The sequence below is a fragment of the Engystomops pustulosus genome, chromosome 7 (genome assembly GCF_040894005.1).
Source record: "Engystomops pustulosus chromosome 7, aEngPut4.maternal, whole genome shotgun sequence".
Taxonomy (NCBI): domain Eukaryota; kingdom Metazoa; phylum Chordata; class Amphibia; order Anura; family Leptodactylidae; genus Engystomops; species Engystomops pustulosus.
Window position 1 is genome coordinate 128,748,728 of NC_092417.1, and position 18,548 is coordinate 128,767,275.

Below are 18,548 nucleotides of genomic sequence, written 5' to 3' on the forward strand. Positions count from 1 at the left end.
ATAGGATAGAACAGAAGAGAATACAATAGACTTACAGAATAGATTTGAAAGCTAGCTATATACTGTTGCAGTTTGTATCTCTGTGGGACGCCTGGAGAACAAACTTGATGTTACCTGTCAATACCTGTCATTCTGCTGCTTGGTGATAGTCCGTGAAGATCCCTACATGCCGGAAGGTCATCAATGATGTTGGACAGTGTTGTAAGTTGATAAGCCCGTGAAGATTTGTGTGCCGGAGCTCATCAATGAAAGTTGACAGTATTACATTTTATTTAACTCTTTATGTACTTTTGTATTGCAATAAACCTTTTAAATATTGTTGATTGTGTAATTTTTCTTGTTCTATAACACGAAATCCAAAGAACCTGTTTCTCTTTGCAACACAGCGTCCCAGCTGGAAGGAGAAGATGAGAGGGGTATGGGCTGAGCCCTCTCCATACAAGGTGAGGGACAGTAGTATTGCAGTATAAATTTAAATCACCCCACTTTCCCTATAACTGATAGAAATATGAATAAAAAGTAAAAATCATAAACGTGTTCGGTATCACCACTTCCCAAAATGTCTGATCTATCAAATATCAGTTTTTCCCGGCGTTCAACCCTGTAACGGAAAAGAGCACCCAAAGTCGAAAATACCACTTTTTCCATGTTGGAAATGATAAAAAGTCAATAAAAAGTGATTGAAAGGCCGTAAAGTGTTAAAAATGGTAGCATTGAAAATGTAATCAAAAGTAGCAAAACATGACACCACCCCCAGCTCTGTACACTGAAGTATTAAAAAGTTATTAGCACCAGAAGATGGCAAAATGAAGAATGTTTTTTTATAGGTTTTTATTTTTGTAAATGTATGAAAACATGATAAAACCTATACATATTTGGTATCCCCTTGATCGCAGCGACCCAAAGAAAGAAATAGACATGTCATTTGGGGTGCCATTAAAGACGTAAAATCCAAGCCCACAAGAATACGATGCATACACGTTTTTTGCACCATTTTCATTGCATTTGGAATTCATTGCATTTTTTTTTCTGCTTCCCAGTACACAACATGGAATATTTAATACTGTCACTATGAAGTGCAATTTGTTACGCAGAAAACAAGCCCTCACTCCACTCTTTACATGTAAAATAACAAAAGTTATGGATTTTTGAAGGTGTAATAAATAAAAATGAAAAGGCCCTGGTCGGAAAGGGTTACCGTAATGATGGGTCATCTGCTGTGGACATTTCATAACCCCTTACTTTACAATTTTACTCTTATTACTGGTTTGGCTCTTATCACTCCCTAGGCAGGTCAGTGCAAAATTCCAGGGTGTGGACTCTTTATTCAGACACATAATGGTCCATCTAGTTCCGTGAGCTGACAATGTGGTTAGATTATAAGGGTACAGGTGTATATAAACTTTTATCGGGCTTCTGACATTATACTAACACTCTGACACATAAAAGAGATGAGACAGATGAGAGATAATAATATCCATGATTTGCCTGTTACACAAAGGCATGACAGACAGAGGATGACAGACTTTTACACTGCTCTCACACTATGAGATCTCCTGTGCCTGCCTCCAGCGTCAAACTGGGGTACCTGGGGACCACCAGTGAAATTGATTTTGGGGGCACAACTACTACTACATAGAAATATTCTGGGATAAGGGAACTTCTAAGCACTTAGAACAGAGGACAAGCTAATCCCCTTCTCCCTACCTCTCTGCTAGTGCACTGCTCTTGGTTTGTGTACAGTGGTTGCAGTGGTGACGTTATCTCAGGGCATTAATGTTAGGGATAGTATAAGAGTTACCCCTGGCTTCCCAGGCTTTCTGCTGGTGGCTGGGCTATGGTAAGGGATGTAAGTGTTCGCACTGCACACCAACCTTCCAATAAGGAAATGCTGAAAACCTTTACAAGAACTGATGACAATAACCCTACGCTGGCGTCCACGCACCACAGCCCCTAAAGATAGAAAAGTACATACTCTGAGAGCTTTCTCACACTAGAAGGTTAATCAGTGACTACAATACTGATCTGACAAAGGAAGAACTAGCATCTAGTACCTCACAGGTGAAATGTCTTCTCCTTCACGTCCAGAATCGTCATAAAATCTGGTTGCAGAATTTTCTGGCAGATGTGTTCAGCTCTGGGAAGCAGATCCCCCTCACTGCGCCCCTAAACATACCACAGTTACTTACAGTATAATGTCACCTGGATAAAACAATGACCCACACTATACTTCCAAAGAATCTACATAAGAAACCCCTCTGTGCCCCCAGCATATCAAAATTTACATTGTTACCCCCAAATATACTCCAGAATGATATAAATAGTGATGAGCTTAACAGCAATTAATTGCAAAGTCAATATTTTCCTAGAAAATTAACTTTTTCCCCCAAAACAAATTTCAACTTCATCGGAGGCCTGCCTTAAGGGTGCTGTCACACGTCGCGTTTACTGCATGCGTTTAAAAACGCATTGCTACAGCTGAAGGGATATTTCCCTAATTAAACAGCTGTTAACGCTTGCGTTTACAAAACGCATGCGTTAACATCGCGGTTAACGCATGCGTTAACAATGCGTTAACAACCGCATGCGTTAACCGCGATGTAAACGCAAGCGTTAACAGCTGTTTAATTAGGGAAATACCCCTTCAGCTGTAGCAATGCGTTTTTAAACGCATGCAGTAAACGCGACGTGTGACAGCACCCTAAAAGGAGCAGCTAACATCGTTTCAGTGATTGCTCCTTTAACACAGCTGAGGGTGTTGATGTGGACAGGGCTGGAGATCAACCTGTCATGATTAATTGCTTAACGCTCAGCGTCCTATATATAGCCGGCACCCCAGTGTAACACCCGCGATCGCTAAATGCCGCGGTCAGCGCAAACGTGCATCTAACATGCCTTCCGGGGGTCTCTCCCCCACGATCGCCCCCCCCCCAACCGTTTTCAGGGGGCGCTGATCATTGCTTTGGCATCACTGGGGTCCGATCTGGAACCTATAGCCTATGCAAGTGTATAGGCTGACACTGCTTATACTCTGCAGTATTCAATAAAAGTATAAAGTTATAAATCACTAAAAATGCCTAAAAGCCCCAAAACATATAAAGAGACATAGAACTCAAACAAAGGTCTAAATCATAACACAAACCCCACATATATAGTATCACCGCGTCCGTAACAACCCGTAGAATAACAGTAAATAATTATTGAACCCGTACGATAAATGCCGTAAAAAAAAACCTCCAAAAATTATGATTTTTTCCTATTCAATCCCACAAAAAATGCTATAAAAAGTGATAAAAAAAAAACATATGTACCCCGACATGATACTGGTGCAAAGTACAACATGCCTCGCAAAAAATAAGCTATCAACCAGCTCCGCAGTCAAAAACGTAACAATGTTATGCCACTTGGAAGACAGCAATACAAAAATGATAGATTTTTCCCCACATTAGGGTTTTATTTGACATATTTAGTAAAACGTAAGAAAAAATATTCATGTATGGTATCCCCGTAATCGTATCGACCCATAGAATAAAGATAACAAGATTATTAGGCTATTATGGTGAACACCAAAAAAAAAAAGTAAAAAATCTAGTACAGAATTGATGCTTTTCTATTCCTGCCCTCAAAAAAAAGTTCTTACATTTTTAACAATAGGGGATACCAACCCCAAAATTGTAACACTGGAAAAAGCATCTCATCCCGCAAAAAAAAAAATGCTGTCACATGGCCCCAATAATGGAAAAGTGAAAATTTTATAGCCTACAAAAGGGGCCGATGAGGAAACTAAAATCCTGGCAGCTGCAGGGCGCTCCTTCCCTTCTGCGCCTCGTTGTGCGCCCATAAAACAAGTCACGGCCACATGTGGGGGGTACTCAGGAGAAATTATAGAACAAATTGTATGGTGGGTTTTCTCTTTTTATCTTTTGGAAATGTGTAAATTTTAGGGCTAAATGAACGTATAAGGGCACAATTTGACCATTCGAAATTTCACCTCCATTTTTATTCAATTACTATGAAGATCTCAAGGGGTTAACAATCTTCGTAAAAGCTGTTTCTGATAGCTTGAGGGGTGCAGTTTTGAAAATGGGTGGGTTATATAGGGGTTTTTGGTGCTAAATATGTAAAATTTCATTCAAAACGGGATTTATCCCCAAAATAGTCAGTTCTGAAACTCGGAAAAGCAATATTCAATTTGTAAGCTGCGTGACATCAAAATAAATTATCCAGACATTTCAAAAATTATGAAAATGTAAAGTAGACAAATGGGAAATGTTATTCAGCAACTTATTTAGGTGGTAAATCTATCTGCCTGAAAACGCAATGATTTCGAATTTCGAAAATGGCAAATTTTAAAAAAAAATTCATCACATTTTTTTTTTTTTTGTAAATTAACGCAAAACTTATCAGCCAAGATTTAACACTAAAATGAAGTACCGTATATACCGGCGTATAAGACGACTTTTGAAGACAGAAAAATCTTCGGTCTTCTCTGGGGTCGTCTTATACGCCGGTAATCGTCTTATACGGCGGCGGTCCCGGTGCATGGAGAGGGCTCACGGGCTGAGCCCTCTCCATAGCCGGTAAGTCTTTGCTGCATATTGCAGCAAAGGCTTACCGGTAACACCCGCGATCGGTGCTAGCGCGGGTGTTTGCACAGCGATGGCTGCCGGCAGCCTCAAAAAGCTGCCGGCAGCCTCAAAAAGACATCGGGGCGCATACTCACCCTCCGTTGGCCCCGATGTCCGCGCTGTGCTGTCTTAAGTCTTCCGCGCCGTCTTCTTTCTTCTGCTGGGCGCCGCCATGTCCTTCCCCGGGTCGGCGCCTAGTATGACGTCAGCAGCGGCGCGTCATACTAGGCGCCTGCCGGGAAAGATCAATGGCGGCGCCCGGCAGAAGAAGGAAGACGGCGCGGACATCGGGGGAGCATCGGGGTGAGTATATGTTTATTTTTATTTTTTTAATGCTGGGCTGTATACTACTGGGGGCTGTGCTGTATACTACTGGGGGCTGTGCTGTATACTACTGGGGGCTGTGCTGTATACTACTGGGGGCAGTGCTGTATACTACTAGGGGCAGGCTGTATGCTACTGGGGGCAGTGCTGTATGCTACTGGGGGCAGTGCTGTATACTACTGGGGGTAGTGCTGTATACTACTGGGGGCTGTGCTGTATACTACTGGGGGCTGTGCTGTATACTACTGGGGGCTGTGCTGTATACTACTGGGGACAGTGCTGTATACTACTGGGAGCAGTGCTGTATACTACTGGGGGCTGTGCTGTAATGGTAATGTTGTTGTTGTATGCCTTATGTTTATGAGCGACAGTTTTCCTGCTATATACCTGCATGTCATAAGAATTTACATTTAAAAAAGGACCATGTTAAATTCAAATCTGTTTTTTTTTTTTTTTTTTTACCGGTGTTTTGTATGTGTTGGAAAAGGGGTAGTCTTATACGGCGAATATATCTTAAACTCTATATATTAAACAGGAAAGTAGGGGAGTCGTCTTATACACCAGGTCGTCTTATACGCCGGAATATACGGTACAACATGTTGGGAAAAAACAATCTCTGAATCGTTTAGATAAGTAACAGTGTTCAAAAGTTATAACCATATAAAGCATGTCAGAATCCAAAAATTCGGGCTGAGCCTTAAGCTACAAAATGGCTGCATTCTTAAGGGGTTAAGAGTCACACCACTGGACACTTTAAAAGGAGTCTGGTGCTTGGCATCATTGTTTCTCTTTTGTTAACCATGGTTATCTCTAAAGAAACACGTGCAGTCATCATGCACTGCACAAAACTGGCCTAACAGGGAAGAGTATCACAGGCAGAAAGATGGCACCTCAGTCAACAATTTATCGCATCATCAAGGAATTCAATTCAGCATAATATTTTTGGTGCTTACAGCCAGCCCCCTTGTAGTATACAGCCTGCCAGCCCCCTTGTAGTATACAGCCTGCCAGCCCCCTTGTAGTATACAGCCTGCCAGCCCCCTTGTAGTATACAGCCTGCCAGCCCCCTTGTAGTATACAGCCTGCCAGCCCCCTTGTGGTATACAGCCTGCCAGCCTCCTTGTGGTATACAGCCTGCCAGCCCCCTTGTAGTATACAGCCTGCCAGCCCCCTTGTAGTATACAGCCTGCCAGCCCCCTTGTGGTATACATATATTCTGTTATAGGGAAAAGGGAGAGAGGGGAACAAAGTGGCAGTAAAATTTAACTTTTATTTCCTGGTTTAAAAAAAAGAAAACCTTGTGCTGGTGTAGAAGTGGTTAAAATGAATTTGCAAGAAATTCAAATACTATTAGGGAAAGTTCTGGGGATATTCCTCCCCTACATGCAAAAACAGACCCCTGTTATTGATATTGCACGTGATCCCAATAAATGAAGTAACATCACCAGGGCAACTGGGTAAACACCCTGGTGTGGCTCAGTTCGAGTGGATACATTTGTTTCACTGTGATGCAACATTGTTTCACCTAGGACATGTTGCAGATTTAATCAGTCTCCAAACACAATAAGGAGACATTACTGACATGAGTGTGCGATAGCCTAATCAAAATAATAAAGCCTGGAGCCACATAGCATATGAGTTAAGACTACAAGAGTGATAACAAAAAATATACTTATAAAAAAGAACCCTCTCACTAATCCCTCAATCTTTGGGATCACGTGCAATATCAATAACAGGGGTCTGTTTTTGCATGTAGGGGAGGAATATCCCCAGAACTTTCCCTAATAGTATTTGAATTTCTTGCAAATTCATTTTAACCACTTCTACACCAGCACAAGGTTTTCTTTTTTTTTAAACCAGGAAATAAAAGTTAAATTTTACTGCCACTTTGTTCCCCTCTCTCCCTTTTCCCTATAACAGAATATGGCTATCTATTGGTGGTGTAAACCTGGCAGGAGAATAAGCTAAAAAGCGATAAACATTAATAAACAATATAAAAAAAAATAATTCTTCTGATACACATAATTATACCCTTGTGGTATACAGCCTGCCAGCCTCCTTGTGGTATACAGCCTGCCAGCCCCCTTGTGGTATACAGCCTGCCAGCCCCCTTGTGGTATACAGCCTGCCAGCCTCCTTGTGGTATATAGCCTGCCAGCCCCCTTGTGGTATACAGCCTGCCAGCCCCCTTGTGGTATACAGCCTGCCAGCCCCCTTGTGGTATACAGCCTGCCAGCCCCCTTGTGGTATACAGCCTGCCAGCCCCCTTGTGGTATACAGCCTGCCAGCCCCCTTGTGGTATACAGCCTGCCAGCCCCCTTGTGGTATACAGCCTGCCAGCCCCCTTGTGGTATACAGCCTGCCAGCCCCCTTGTGGTATACAGCCTGCCAGCCCCCTTGTGGTATACAGCCTGCCAGCCCCCTTGTGGTATACAGCCTGCCAGCCCCCTTGTGGTATACAGCCTGCCAGCCCTCTTGTGGCATACAGCCAGCCAGCTTGCCCTCTTGTAGCATACAGCCAGCCAGCTTGCCCCCTTGTAGTATACAGACAGCCAGCCCCCTTGTAGTATACAGCCAGCCAGCTTGCCCCCTTGTAGTATACAGACTGCTAGCCCTCTTGTAGTATACAGCCAGCCAGCTTGCCCCCTTGTAGTATACAGACTGCCAGCCCTTCCCCATACACATTACTCACCGCTTCCTGTTGCTGCTGACGCCACGGGACGGGGAGAGATGCACGGCCGCGTGATGACGTCTTAACACGGCCGCGCATCTCGTTTACAGTGAAACAGCTTTGGTAGGGATAGTACTCGAGCGGCCCCTGCCTGCCTCCCCCTTCCCCGGATAACGTAATTGTTTGTAGATTGTAGTTTGCTGCTTCTCTTTCCTCACCATGTACTGTTTGCTGGCAGGATGTCATTGAGTGTCTGTAAGCTTCTCTACAGGGGGCGGGGCTACAGGCTCGGAGCAGAGAGAGACAGAAACTCAGCTGCACCGCGTCACACAGAGAGATGGCGGCTCGAACCTAAAGTCATAAGTTACAGGGTAGTGTTTAGGGGCAACTGAAATTGTGTACTCCAGGACTGATAGAGACTAGAGAATATGTTATTTTGTTATCCTGAGTACATTTTAAGAAACATGTCTTTGTGGGAATACTCCTTTAAAGAGGGCCATCTGGGGTGGACATTTCATTTAAGGGGGCATCTGCTGTCGACATTTTATTAAAGGGGGCCGTCTGGGGTGGACATTTCATTAAAGGGGGCCATCTGGGGTGAATGTTTTATTAAAATGGGGGCATCTCAGGTTGACGTTTCATTAAAGGTGGCATATATGGTGGACATTTCATTAAAGGGGTGCTCTGCCATGGACATTTCTGTAAAGGGGGCATCTGCTGTGGACTTTTCAGTAATGAGGTGTGACTGCTGCTGGACATTTTAGAGTACTGGCTGCATTTCCTACCCTAGGGCTTTTACATCAGTCAATAACTTTTCCCAGTTTTTTTGCAGTAAAATTTTATGGGAGTATTTACAGTATGAAGGGGAGATCAGCTACAGAGCGCACAGAGGCCGGGCGACCTAGGGGTAGGAGTCCACATCTCCAACACTGTCTGGGAGATCTGGTCTTGATGGTAGTCGGCGTAGATGGTTTTATACAGTTAGGGAATGTGATTGGCTTTCCTAAATAGATGGTTTATAAGAGCCCGATTGAAGTTCTTAAAATTACTTTTATGAAAAGTATAAAACAAATGATATAGAGGAAATAGAGTAGTACTTAAGTCCTAACATATGGGCACATGTTGGTTTGGATGCTGGGGGACCCCTACTCGTGTAAACAGCCCAGGGCCCATGGGACACTTAATCCGCCACTGATCACCTTGGTTGCAGGAGGCCTGCATCTAGCAGATGCCAAATTGTGGGTCCATGAAGTAGATACAGAATCAGTTGTATTGTGCGTCTTTAAGACACACATTTGATTGTGAGAGAAGCACAGCCAAAGATTTATCTGTCTGCACATTCTCTGAAATGGCAGTGGAGCGATTATGTCATTGCACCACTGCAGCGTCCTTCACCGGATGCCAGGGAGAAGAGAATCTTTGGAGAAGAGGAAGCCAATGGGTTTAAGTAGGTAGTAGATAACTATAAATGTTATTTTATTTTTTTTTTTTTAAATGCTCTAGTATTGAGGCATATTAGGCAGGCATTGTGCTACATAGTAATACAGGGGGGGTGCCAAAAACAATATTAAGTGTCAATGGGGGATCTGTACATTGATACATAAGGGAGACTGCTCTTCTCTATATTCATTTACAAAGTGGGGGCTACTCTATTGTCTAAAGAAGTAAGGTGCTGTGTTAAAATGCTACATTTAGTCAATGAGTGATTGCTGTGATACCTAATTAAGCGGTCCTGTATTAACTTTCATGGTACTGTATTCGTCCCCAGTTGGTATAAAACAGGTTATACTTACCTCCCTTTTGTGTTGTGTTGTAAGGATAGTCTGTTTTATTATTTTCATACCACATGTGGCCAATGGTAAAATAAAACTTAGCAGGACATGAATTAGTGAGGCAGTACTTGGCCAGTGCATAAATTAATTAGGGGATGGTGTTGCTATCTAAAAATTAGTGGGTGTAACAAGCAGCGGGTTGTGAACATTATACCTGGACCTCTCCGGTATTCACTCACCGGAGATCACAAGGCCGCTACCTCTTTTGGTGGTCCCAATCCAGATAGCAGCTGGCCCAGGGCACTGTATGGGTTTAATTTGAAGGGACTATAATATAATGAGATGTGGGGCAAACTGTATATATTGATAATATAGTGAGTAAAATATATTTTAGTCCAGAGGCAACTATATAATTATTTATATGCACCCTAGAATATACTAATATATAGGGGGTCACATTGTGGAGCATAACATAGTCGTTGTTGAGTATTGTGTATTATTTTGCAGCACAGTTTGGGAAATAGTTGTTATCCAGGTGTCCATAGTGACTGGTATTTTTAGGTGTGCAATTTGGAGATGCAAGGCAAGGAGCTAAAAATATATGGGTACAAATTCTGCACCATAAAACATAGCCAGGAGAAGTCTGTGTTCTACAACTGATGGAGAAGAATTGTCACCGCTAAACAGTCCACTAGAATGACCCAGCCAACACAAAGGTGCATGATAGCTGTAAGTACAAGGCAGGGATGGGCTATAGGACAGTAAGCAACAACTTGAAGGGGTATTCCCATTTCAGCAAATAAATGTTACTGTTGGTTTAAGGAAAAGTTATACAATTTTCCAATATACTTCCTGTTTCAATTTCTTACAGTTCTCTAGATCTCTGCCTGCTGTCTTGCTATAGATAGCTTCAGTGTTTATTTCCAGAAATCTGACCATGGTCACACAGGTGCATGGCTCGTTATAACACACAACTTTAATTACTTTCTGTGATATAAAGAGCCGTTCACCTGTGTGATCAGGGTCAAATTTCTGTCCACTGGACAGACATACATATAAGCTTTCTATAGATTAACAGCAAGCAGAGATCTAGAAAACCGTGAGGAATTGATACAGAAAGTATATTGTAATATTGTATAACTTTTTATTATACAAACAACAACATTTATTTGCTGAAATTGAAATTGGGACTTTCTAACCAGACACTTTAATGATCCCTTTGTTTGTGAGATGCTGTGACAATGGAGCTCATTTACTAAGGGGTCGCACATGCACTTTTGTCAGACTGTGCACCAATTTTGGAGCTAAAACGGCTTGCACAGAAGTGTGTGCTCTGGGATAGTGGCGCAGCTACGCTAGCTTCCATGCAATACAAATTGTCTTGCAAGCCCTAGAACTTAGGTGTACCACAAAAAAGATTGTGAACGCTGTCGGATCAGAACGGGGAAGCGACACATGCATGACATCTGGCGAACGATCTTCGTGAATCACCACGTGGTGCATTGAATGTATATGGATCTCTCCATAGCATGAGCAAAGTATATATCTATATCTCTCTGTATAGATGCACATGAGGAGGATAGAGGTCTGGGCCAGCTTATGTTAGAAGCCTTGTCCCTCTGGCATAGACATCCTGATGTCTGGAGTAGAAGCCCTGACAAATGTCCTCTATAGTGTGTATAGATCTCTATGTAAGGGGCAACAATATATACATCTATATTCAACACTAGAGTTACAGTACGTGTCTGTATTTGTTATGTAGTGTACTGTATATATGTGAACTGTAAATATGGAAAATAATTTTGTATACTCTATGTAAGTGTACAGGGACCTTGGTCCTGGTGCTGTGTTTATTTATTGAGCTCTGCCCTGGTGGTGTATTTTTTGGTATGGTGGTTCTGGTGATATATTTTTTGTTTTTGGGCTATTCTAAATTATACATTTGAAAGACACATGTGTAATTAAAGGGGAGGGGTCACTGTGAATGCTGAAATGAAGGCATTGTCGAAACCAATCTTGAGGAATATTGCATACACTATAATCTTTACAAATGGAAGCACTGTATGTAATGTTTTTTATTTGAGGACGACTGATATGCTTTAATTGCTATTTTTCAGTTGTGGGTTTCTTACATATTTTAATCATGTTGGGTGGAGGTGTTTAGATTAGCCCTGTAGAGTATATTACCTAGAAACTGGTCAGAATAGTAAATCGTATGTCTTTGAAAACCACAAACACTGTTTCTTCCTCAGTGCTGTAGACAGAGGAATGTATAATCTCTGTGAGATTACAGCAGGGTACACCACATGTTTAGCATTTAACATAAGTTCTCTTTTCACCATCTTCATCTATGCAAAAAATAAACAAATCGAAAATTTGTGGGCTAAAATTCTCACTTTACCCCTAATAAAATATTTGAGGGTTTGGTTTCCAAAATTGGGCGATTCTCTAGGGTCATGAAACGATAGTTTATGCCCACATATTTGGCAACTTGTGTCCGGATTTCCTTTTTGGAAGTTCACATTTTTGGTAATGCTAACAACCTATGTCAGTAGCCACGGCAGAGCAGCAGGAAGGAGACAAGGAGCTTGTACAGCTGAGGATTTTTTTTTATCTGCAGTATAAATGGCTGTTCTTGGGGGGGGGGGCTCCAATATTATAGGTCTGCTCTAGGGGGTTTCTAGTATTATAGGTCTACTCTGAGAAGGGTCTCCAGTACTATAGGTCTGCTTTGGGAGGCGTCTCCAGTACTATACATTCCACACGCCTAACAGTGCTGATCCGATGGTGGATTTCCTTATATCACACTCTTTGTAGGTCATTTGGATTATTTTATGAACTTGTTGACTTAATGGTTGTGATATAAGTAAAATAAGTTGTTAACATTGATTCCAATTCAAATCAAGTGTGTATCTTTATTACTGCTTACTTGGTGTCCAGTATCATACCTTTGCTCTTGGGTTCTCCAGTATTATACCTTTGCTCTTGGGTTCTCCAGTATTATACCATTGTTCTTGGGTTCTCCAGTATTATACCTTTGCTCTTGGGTTCTCCAGTATTATACCTTTTGCTCTTGGGTTCTCCTGTCTTATACCTTTGCTCTTAGGTTCTCCTGTCTTATACCTTTGCTCTTTGGTTCTCCAGTATTATACCTTTGCTCTTGGATTCTCCAGTACTATACATTTGCTCTTGGGTTCTCCAGTATTATACCATTGCTCTTGGGTTCTCCAGTATTATACCATTGCTCTGGGGTTCTCCAGTATTATACCTATGCCCTTGGGTTCTCCAGTATTATACCTTTGCTCTTGGGTTCTCCAGTATTATACCTTTTGCTCTTGGGTTCTCCAGTATTATACCTTTGTCCTTGGGGGGGGGGGGGAGGGGCTCTCCTGTATTATAGGTCTGGGAGGCGTCTCCAGTACTATAGGTCTGCTCTTGGGGCGGATCTCCTAACTTGGAGGTCTGTTCTGTTGGTCTTTAGTATTATATTTCTCATGTATTAAAGATCGTCCTTGAATGCGCCTGCTTGAAAAAGGGGCTGTCACAAACATTCCACACGCTTAACAGTGCTGATCCGATGGTGGATTTCCTTCTATCACACTCTTTGTAGGTCATTTGGATTATTTTATGAACTTGGTGACATAATGGTTGTGATATAATTAAAATAAGTCTCACAGTAACATTGGTTTTTAATTCAAATCAAGTGTGTATCTTCATTACTGCTTGTGTTCTCTAGTATTATACCTTTGCCCTTGGTGGGGGGGGGCTCCTGTATTATAGTTCTGCCCTTGGGGGGAGGGGGGCTCTCCTGTATTATAGATCTGCCCTTGGGGGGTTTCCAGTATTATAGGTCTGCTCTGGGGGTGAACTCCATTATTATTATCATCTAATAGTATTATGCAGTAGTGGTTTCTGGTGTGGCATTTGTGCTGTACTGTGGTTTTTTATGCATCTACGGTGCTGGTTAATAGTGGGTTCCTTTGAAGTTAAGCTTGAAATTGACAAATACTTACAAGAAAGTCCTTTTGTTCACGACTAACCTAATCTAAACAAATGACCAAAAAAATGTAACAAAGGACAAATCTTAAAACCACTTCAAAGATATAAAAAACATATTACATCTAAACGGGGTTACTGAAAGTACAAGGCAGAGACCCAGATATCTCCCCTATATCCTGCCATAACAACAATGTAACAACATCTTCATCGATATATAATATGCAAACTGCAATGAAGAAAATCGAGATGATTTGAGACCCCCCTGGGCATGCAGGTGAAAAATATCAAAGATGCAAAAAAGGGAGCCACAATGAGACGGGCAAGTGACTATATCTCATGTGTGGTAAAAAGCAGAATAAGGGGAGGCAGACCCCATGTGTTTCGTCGCCTATGTGACTTCCTCAGGGGTAAGTAAATACTAGTTTTGTGCTGGATATAAATAGTAAAGCTGCCGTCCCCAAATGATGAAACCACCCTTACTTCTATAAAATTAATAATAATGCTAACCTGTAGGGTGATAAAGATGGTGAATACGTCACAGGGAGTGACACTTCCGATATCACAATAGTCCGGTTGCATCATCGCGAGAGTGTATAGACGCTCACCTGTGAACTGACGTTGCTGAATTGTACACATAGCGATATTCCTATGATATGTTAATTGAAACGTCACTTCTGGTGACAGAATGATGTGTACAAGTCGGCGATGTATGGGATGTTTTTTTTTTTTATCTTTTAAGTGGTTTTATTACGTGTGTTGTATAGTAATTCAATAAAGATTTGTCCTTTTGTTCATTTTTTTTGGTCATTTGCATCACCTTTTTTCTTTTTGCTGACTTGGCGCATGTTTTGATGCATGACCACCTTACAGGTACAGTGCCCGCCTAGTCCATTTCTGTATAAGTTGTATGGATGTAACTGTAACGTTATGCCTGTTTATGTGTGTAGCAACTGCCAAAACACTATGTACAAAACAATTTCCCTCTAGGGGATCCATATGAAAGTTCAGCCTCATAAAGGTTGTGCATCCCTGGTCTAAATCAGTGTTCTATTGGAGAAAAAATAATTCTTCATTATCATGGGTCATTGTTTACAATTTATTTGAAACCTTTATGGAGTTAAAATGTTCCTAATATCCCTTGATAAATTCTTTGAGGGATTTAGTTTCCAAAATGTTCTGCTATATTAGGGGCTGAGCAAATTCAACATAGCACCAAAAATCTGTTCCAGAAAAAAATTCCCTCCAGCAGCTAATAGTCACATTGGGGAACTTGTACTTACCCGGTCCTGACGCAATTCCCGAGGTGTGTTGTCCGACGAGGTTGAAGTCCCGCGCGATTCACTAAGATCGTGCGCCCGGTATCCTGCATGTGTCGCTTCCCCGCTGAGCTCCGCCGGAGTTCACCTTCTTCTTCCCGGTGTATGTGAGTGCATGTCTTTTAAATCCTGCGCTCAGTACGAATCAGTCGGGTTACCTTACAGCTAGGGCCCCCGATTCGTGTGGCATGAAAGTTGGCGCAATTGCGCAAAATTTTGATCGCGTGCGCCAAAAACCCCTGTTAAATGCGGCACAAATCAGAAATAGTCAGGAAACCCGACGGAAATGTGGTGTGCGGACCCTTAGTAAATGTGCCCCATTTTGTGTCACTACAACAATTTTTTATCATATGTGCTTTTTGGAAAAAAATACATTTTCAATTACAAGAGCTATTGCTTTCTATAAAACAACTGTGCTGTTTTAAATGTTCAATATACCCTTAATAAATCATTTGATTAGCATTGTTTCCAAAATAGGGTGACTTGTTAGGCTTTCAACTGTTCTGGTATCTCAGAAACTTTTCATATGTGACATTGCACCTGAAAACAATTTCATCAAAATCTGCCCTCAATGTTGCTCCTTCCATTTTGTGCCCTTTTGTGGATACATGCAGTGGTTTACATCTACAAGTGAGGTATTGCATACTTGAGGAGGCAAAACACATTCTATGTTTTTAGGGTAAGTACATGTTTTATTGACATAATGTGAAAATTCCATATAGAACCTACATTTTAGTTTTAAAGGGACCTGTCATCAGAAATTGACTAATAACCAGTGTTTCTTTTATGACCCAGTCTTCTGGAATTATGCATAAAATCTAATTTGAAGCAAGATGAAAATTGCATGTATAAAGTCAACTAGTCAGAGAGTTTGCACTGCCGTCAAGTTCTCTTGGCCTCAGAATACCCCTTCTGCTGTAATTGAAGGATCTGCGTATAGTGACATCATTTACCAGTTCTCCTGACATCAATACATGATGTCAGTCACAGTAAGGGAGTGCCCATGTAGTAGTGAGAACTTACATCTCCCTTAATAGTTGATTTTCTGGCCAGTGGCAAACACTGGGCCATGAAAGAACATGGTCAATTCTGAAAATACGGATAACCGATATTCGAATTTGTAAGCACCATGACATCAAAATAAATTATCCAGACATATCAAAAATTATGAAAATGTAAAGTAGACATATGGGAAATGTTGTTAAATCTATCTGCCTGAAAACGCAATGATTTCAAATTTCAAAAATTTTTTTTTTTGTAAATGAACGCAAAACCTATCAGCCATAATTTACCACTAAAATGAAGTACATGTGAAGAAAAAACAATCTCATAATCTCTTTGATAAGTAACAGTGTTCAAAAGTTATAACCATATAAAGCGACGCATGTCAGAATACAAAAAATGGTGCTGAGCCATAAAGTGTAACTGTTATTTTAAAAAAACGTTTGATATGTTGTAAGGCAGGTAATTTTAAGCCCTTTTGCAATTGGATTAGTTACCCGAATCTTACTCCTTCCTCTTGTAATCTGTAACATTCCCCCTGTTGTTAGTGACTCCTTAGATTGCTGTTGCTAAACAAATTCCGTCTTCACTGAAGAGCTGATTACAAATCGAGAGATATAGATATGGTCTCATTCCTCAGCATCACATGCTTGTGAGGAAGCCACAGGAGACAGGTCCCACCCCTCCATCTTGCTGATTGTAGTTTTTTTTTTAGAGCTGGAAACCATGGTTGCTATGGGCCAAAAATTGTACTAAACGAGGACCGAGAGGCAAAAGCACTTTGAGGAATGATTCCCAGGGACATCTGGAGCAGAATTATGTTTTTTAGGTTTTTTTTGCTCAGAATGATGGTTACACTTTAAGCTATAAACTGGTTATGTCCTTAGGGGGTTAAGTTGTAACTGCAAAAGGGACACACAGACTACTTTACATTGAATCAAAATGTTATATCTTCTGTGTTGTCTCATGAAAAGAAAACTGGGTGTGCTCACTTGTGAAACGCTGTATGTGGTGTTTCTGTGATGATGTTTACTTCTTGTCAATATAACAGATTTATAAAAAGAAAAGGTGGCATTTTATTAAATGAAAAATATATTTTCTTATTTGCTTCAAATATGTGTGTTACAGCAAAGCTTTAAATGTGTGGCACTGAGTTTCCTCACGGTCTGTCCACAGTGCATAAAACAAGTAATTGATGGGACTGGAGTGAATAAATTTCAAGGACATCTACCACCAGGACGAAGGTTTGTAAACCATACACACATACTGGTGTCTTCTCACTCTGACAGGATTTGGTTTTCTTTTAGCTTCTTAGGACCTTGTTCTTATGAAAATAAAGGTTTAAAAAAAATATACAAATTAATCTTAGGGACTCCAGGCTCAATAGATGTCAATGGAGATTGGAGCCCCTTATTTGCAAAATGTTTAAATCCTTTATTTTGTAAAAACGAAGGCATAAGAAGCTAAAAGATGAGCAGATTGCCAGAGTGGGCACACACCAGTATGTCTGTGTTCTTGGTTTACAAACCTCCACAGCGTATAGAATTATAATAAAAGAAGTCCTCAGGGACAACTTATCAGTAGAACCAATAGTAGATGTCCTTTATGGATTTCATTAATGTTTCTATCAATACTTTGCCTGTCTTTCTTTCAGGGACAAGTCAAAGAAGTTGGCAGAACAGGCTGCAGCCATTGTATGTCTTCGAACACTAGGACTTCCAGAAGGAAAGCTTGGGGAAAAAGAAAGTGATCTAGTTAGGAAGAGAAAAAGAGGAATCCAAGATGAAAGTGTCAAAATGACTGACTCACAAGGTGCAGATCAGTTTAAAAAAAGGCTCCATCACAGTGAAAATGTTGACAACTTATGATAAGAGTGAAACCATGCCACAATTGTGAATGAACATTTTATTTAAACAATTTCGAAAAGGTTCTCTTTGGAATGTTTTATCAAATAAATTACTTGGGGTTTACTTTACGTATGTGTGTTTTAAAATATAGAATACAAAAATAAAGTATTAATACTGTAAACAATAGTGGATTTGAGACTCCTGACAAATGTACTCAAAATGGTAACAATTAAAAAAAAATGTCTCCATACCCCTAATTTCTGACTAGAAGCACAACTTGTCATAAATTTTACCCAGCTTAAATAAGGTTCACCATCCTCACAACTTTTTAGAATCTGTTCCAACTTGTAGCTGCCATATGCTGAAATAATAATGTACAAGCAGGGAACTGGCAAAAATGATGATTAACCCTTTAACGACCTGCCCATTTTTCATTTTTTTTTCATTTCCGTTTTTCACTTTCCATCATCATAAGCCATAACTCTTTTTTTACTGTTTGCATAGCTTTATGAAGGCTTGTTATTCGCGGGACAAATTTTCCTTCCTATTGTCTGTATTTAATATCCCATGCAATGTGCTGGAGAGCTGGAAAAATATACCAAATTCAGTACAATTCAACAAAAAACGTATTTTCTTATATAAGGAAACTAAATGTCAACTCGCCTTTATTCTTTCACCTATTGATTTTATATCGTTTTTATTACATTTTAATACCTTTTAATAAAATGAAAAAAAAAAAATGTTGTATCACCATATTCTGACCCATAACTTTTTCATACTTCATTGTATGGAGCTTTGTAAGGTGTCATTTGCTGTGGGACAAACAGCACAAGACATTTTCAATTACAGTATTTTGGAACTGTGCAAACTTTTTAGCACTTTTTCTTCAAATTATTATGTGTAGTGAAAGGGCAGGCTAACACCTGTACAAGCATCTTGGACACCTCTACAGGCAGTTTAGCGCATTGAAAAAAGTCTGATGCGGATAA

At 40.7% G+C, this 18,548-nt stretch overlaps 1 protein-coding gene across 4 annotated transcripts in view; it reads left to right on the forward strand.

Annotated features, from left to right (window-relative positions):
* DUS2 (dihydrouridine synthase 2) overlaps positions 1-17,687 on the forward strand; it is a 301,883-nt gene extending 284,196 nt beyond the window's left edge. For all 4 annotated transcript variants that reach the window (XM_072117777.1, XM_072117780.1, XM_072117778.1 and 1 more), the window contains one exon: positions 17,367-17,687. In XM_072117777.1, coding sequence (XP_071973878.1) covers positions 17,367-17,580 — 214 coding nt within the window. In that variant the 3' untranslated portion in view covers positions 17,581-17,687. The remainder of the gene's footprint in view (positions 1-17,366) is intronic.
* Positions 17,688-18,548: the final 861 nt, after the last annotated feature.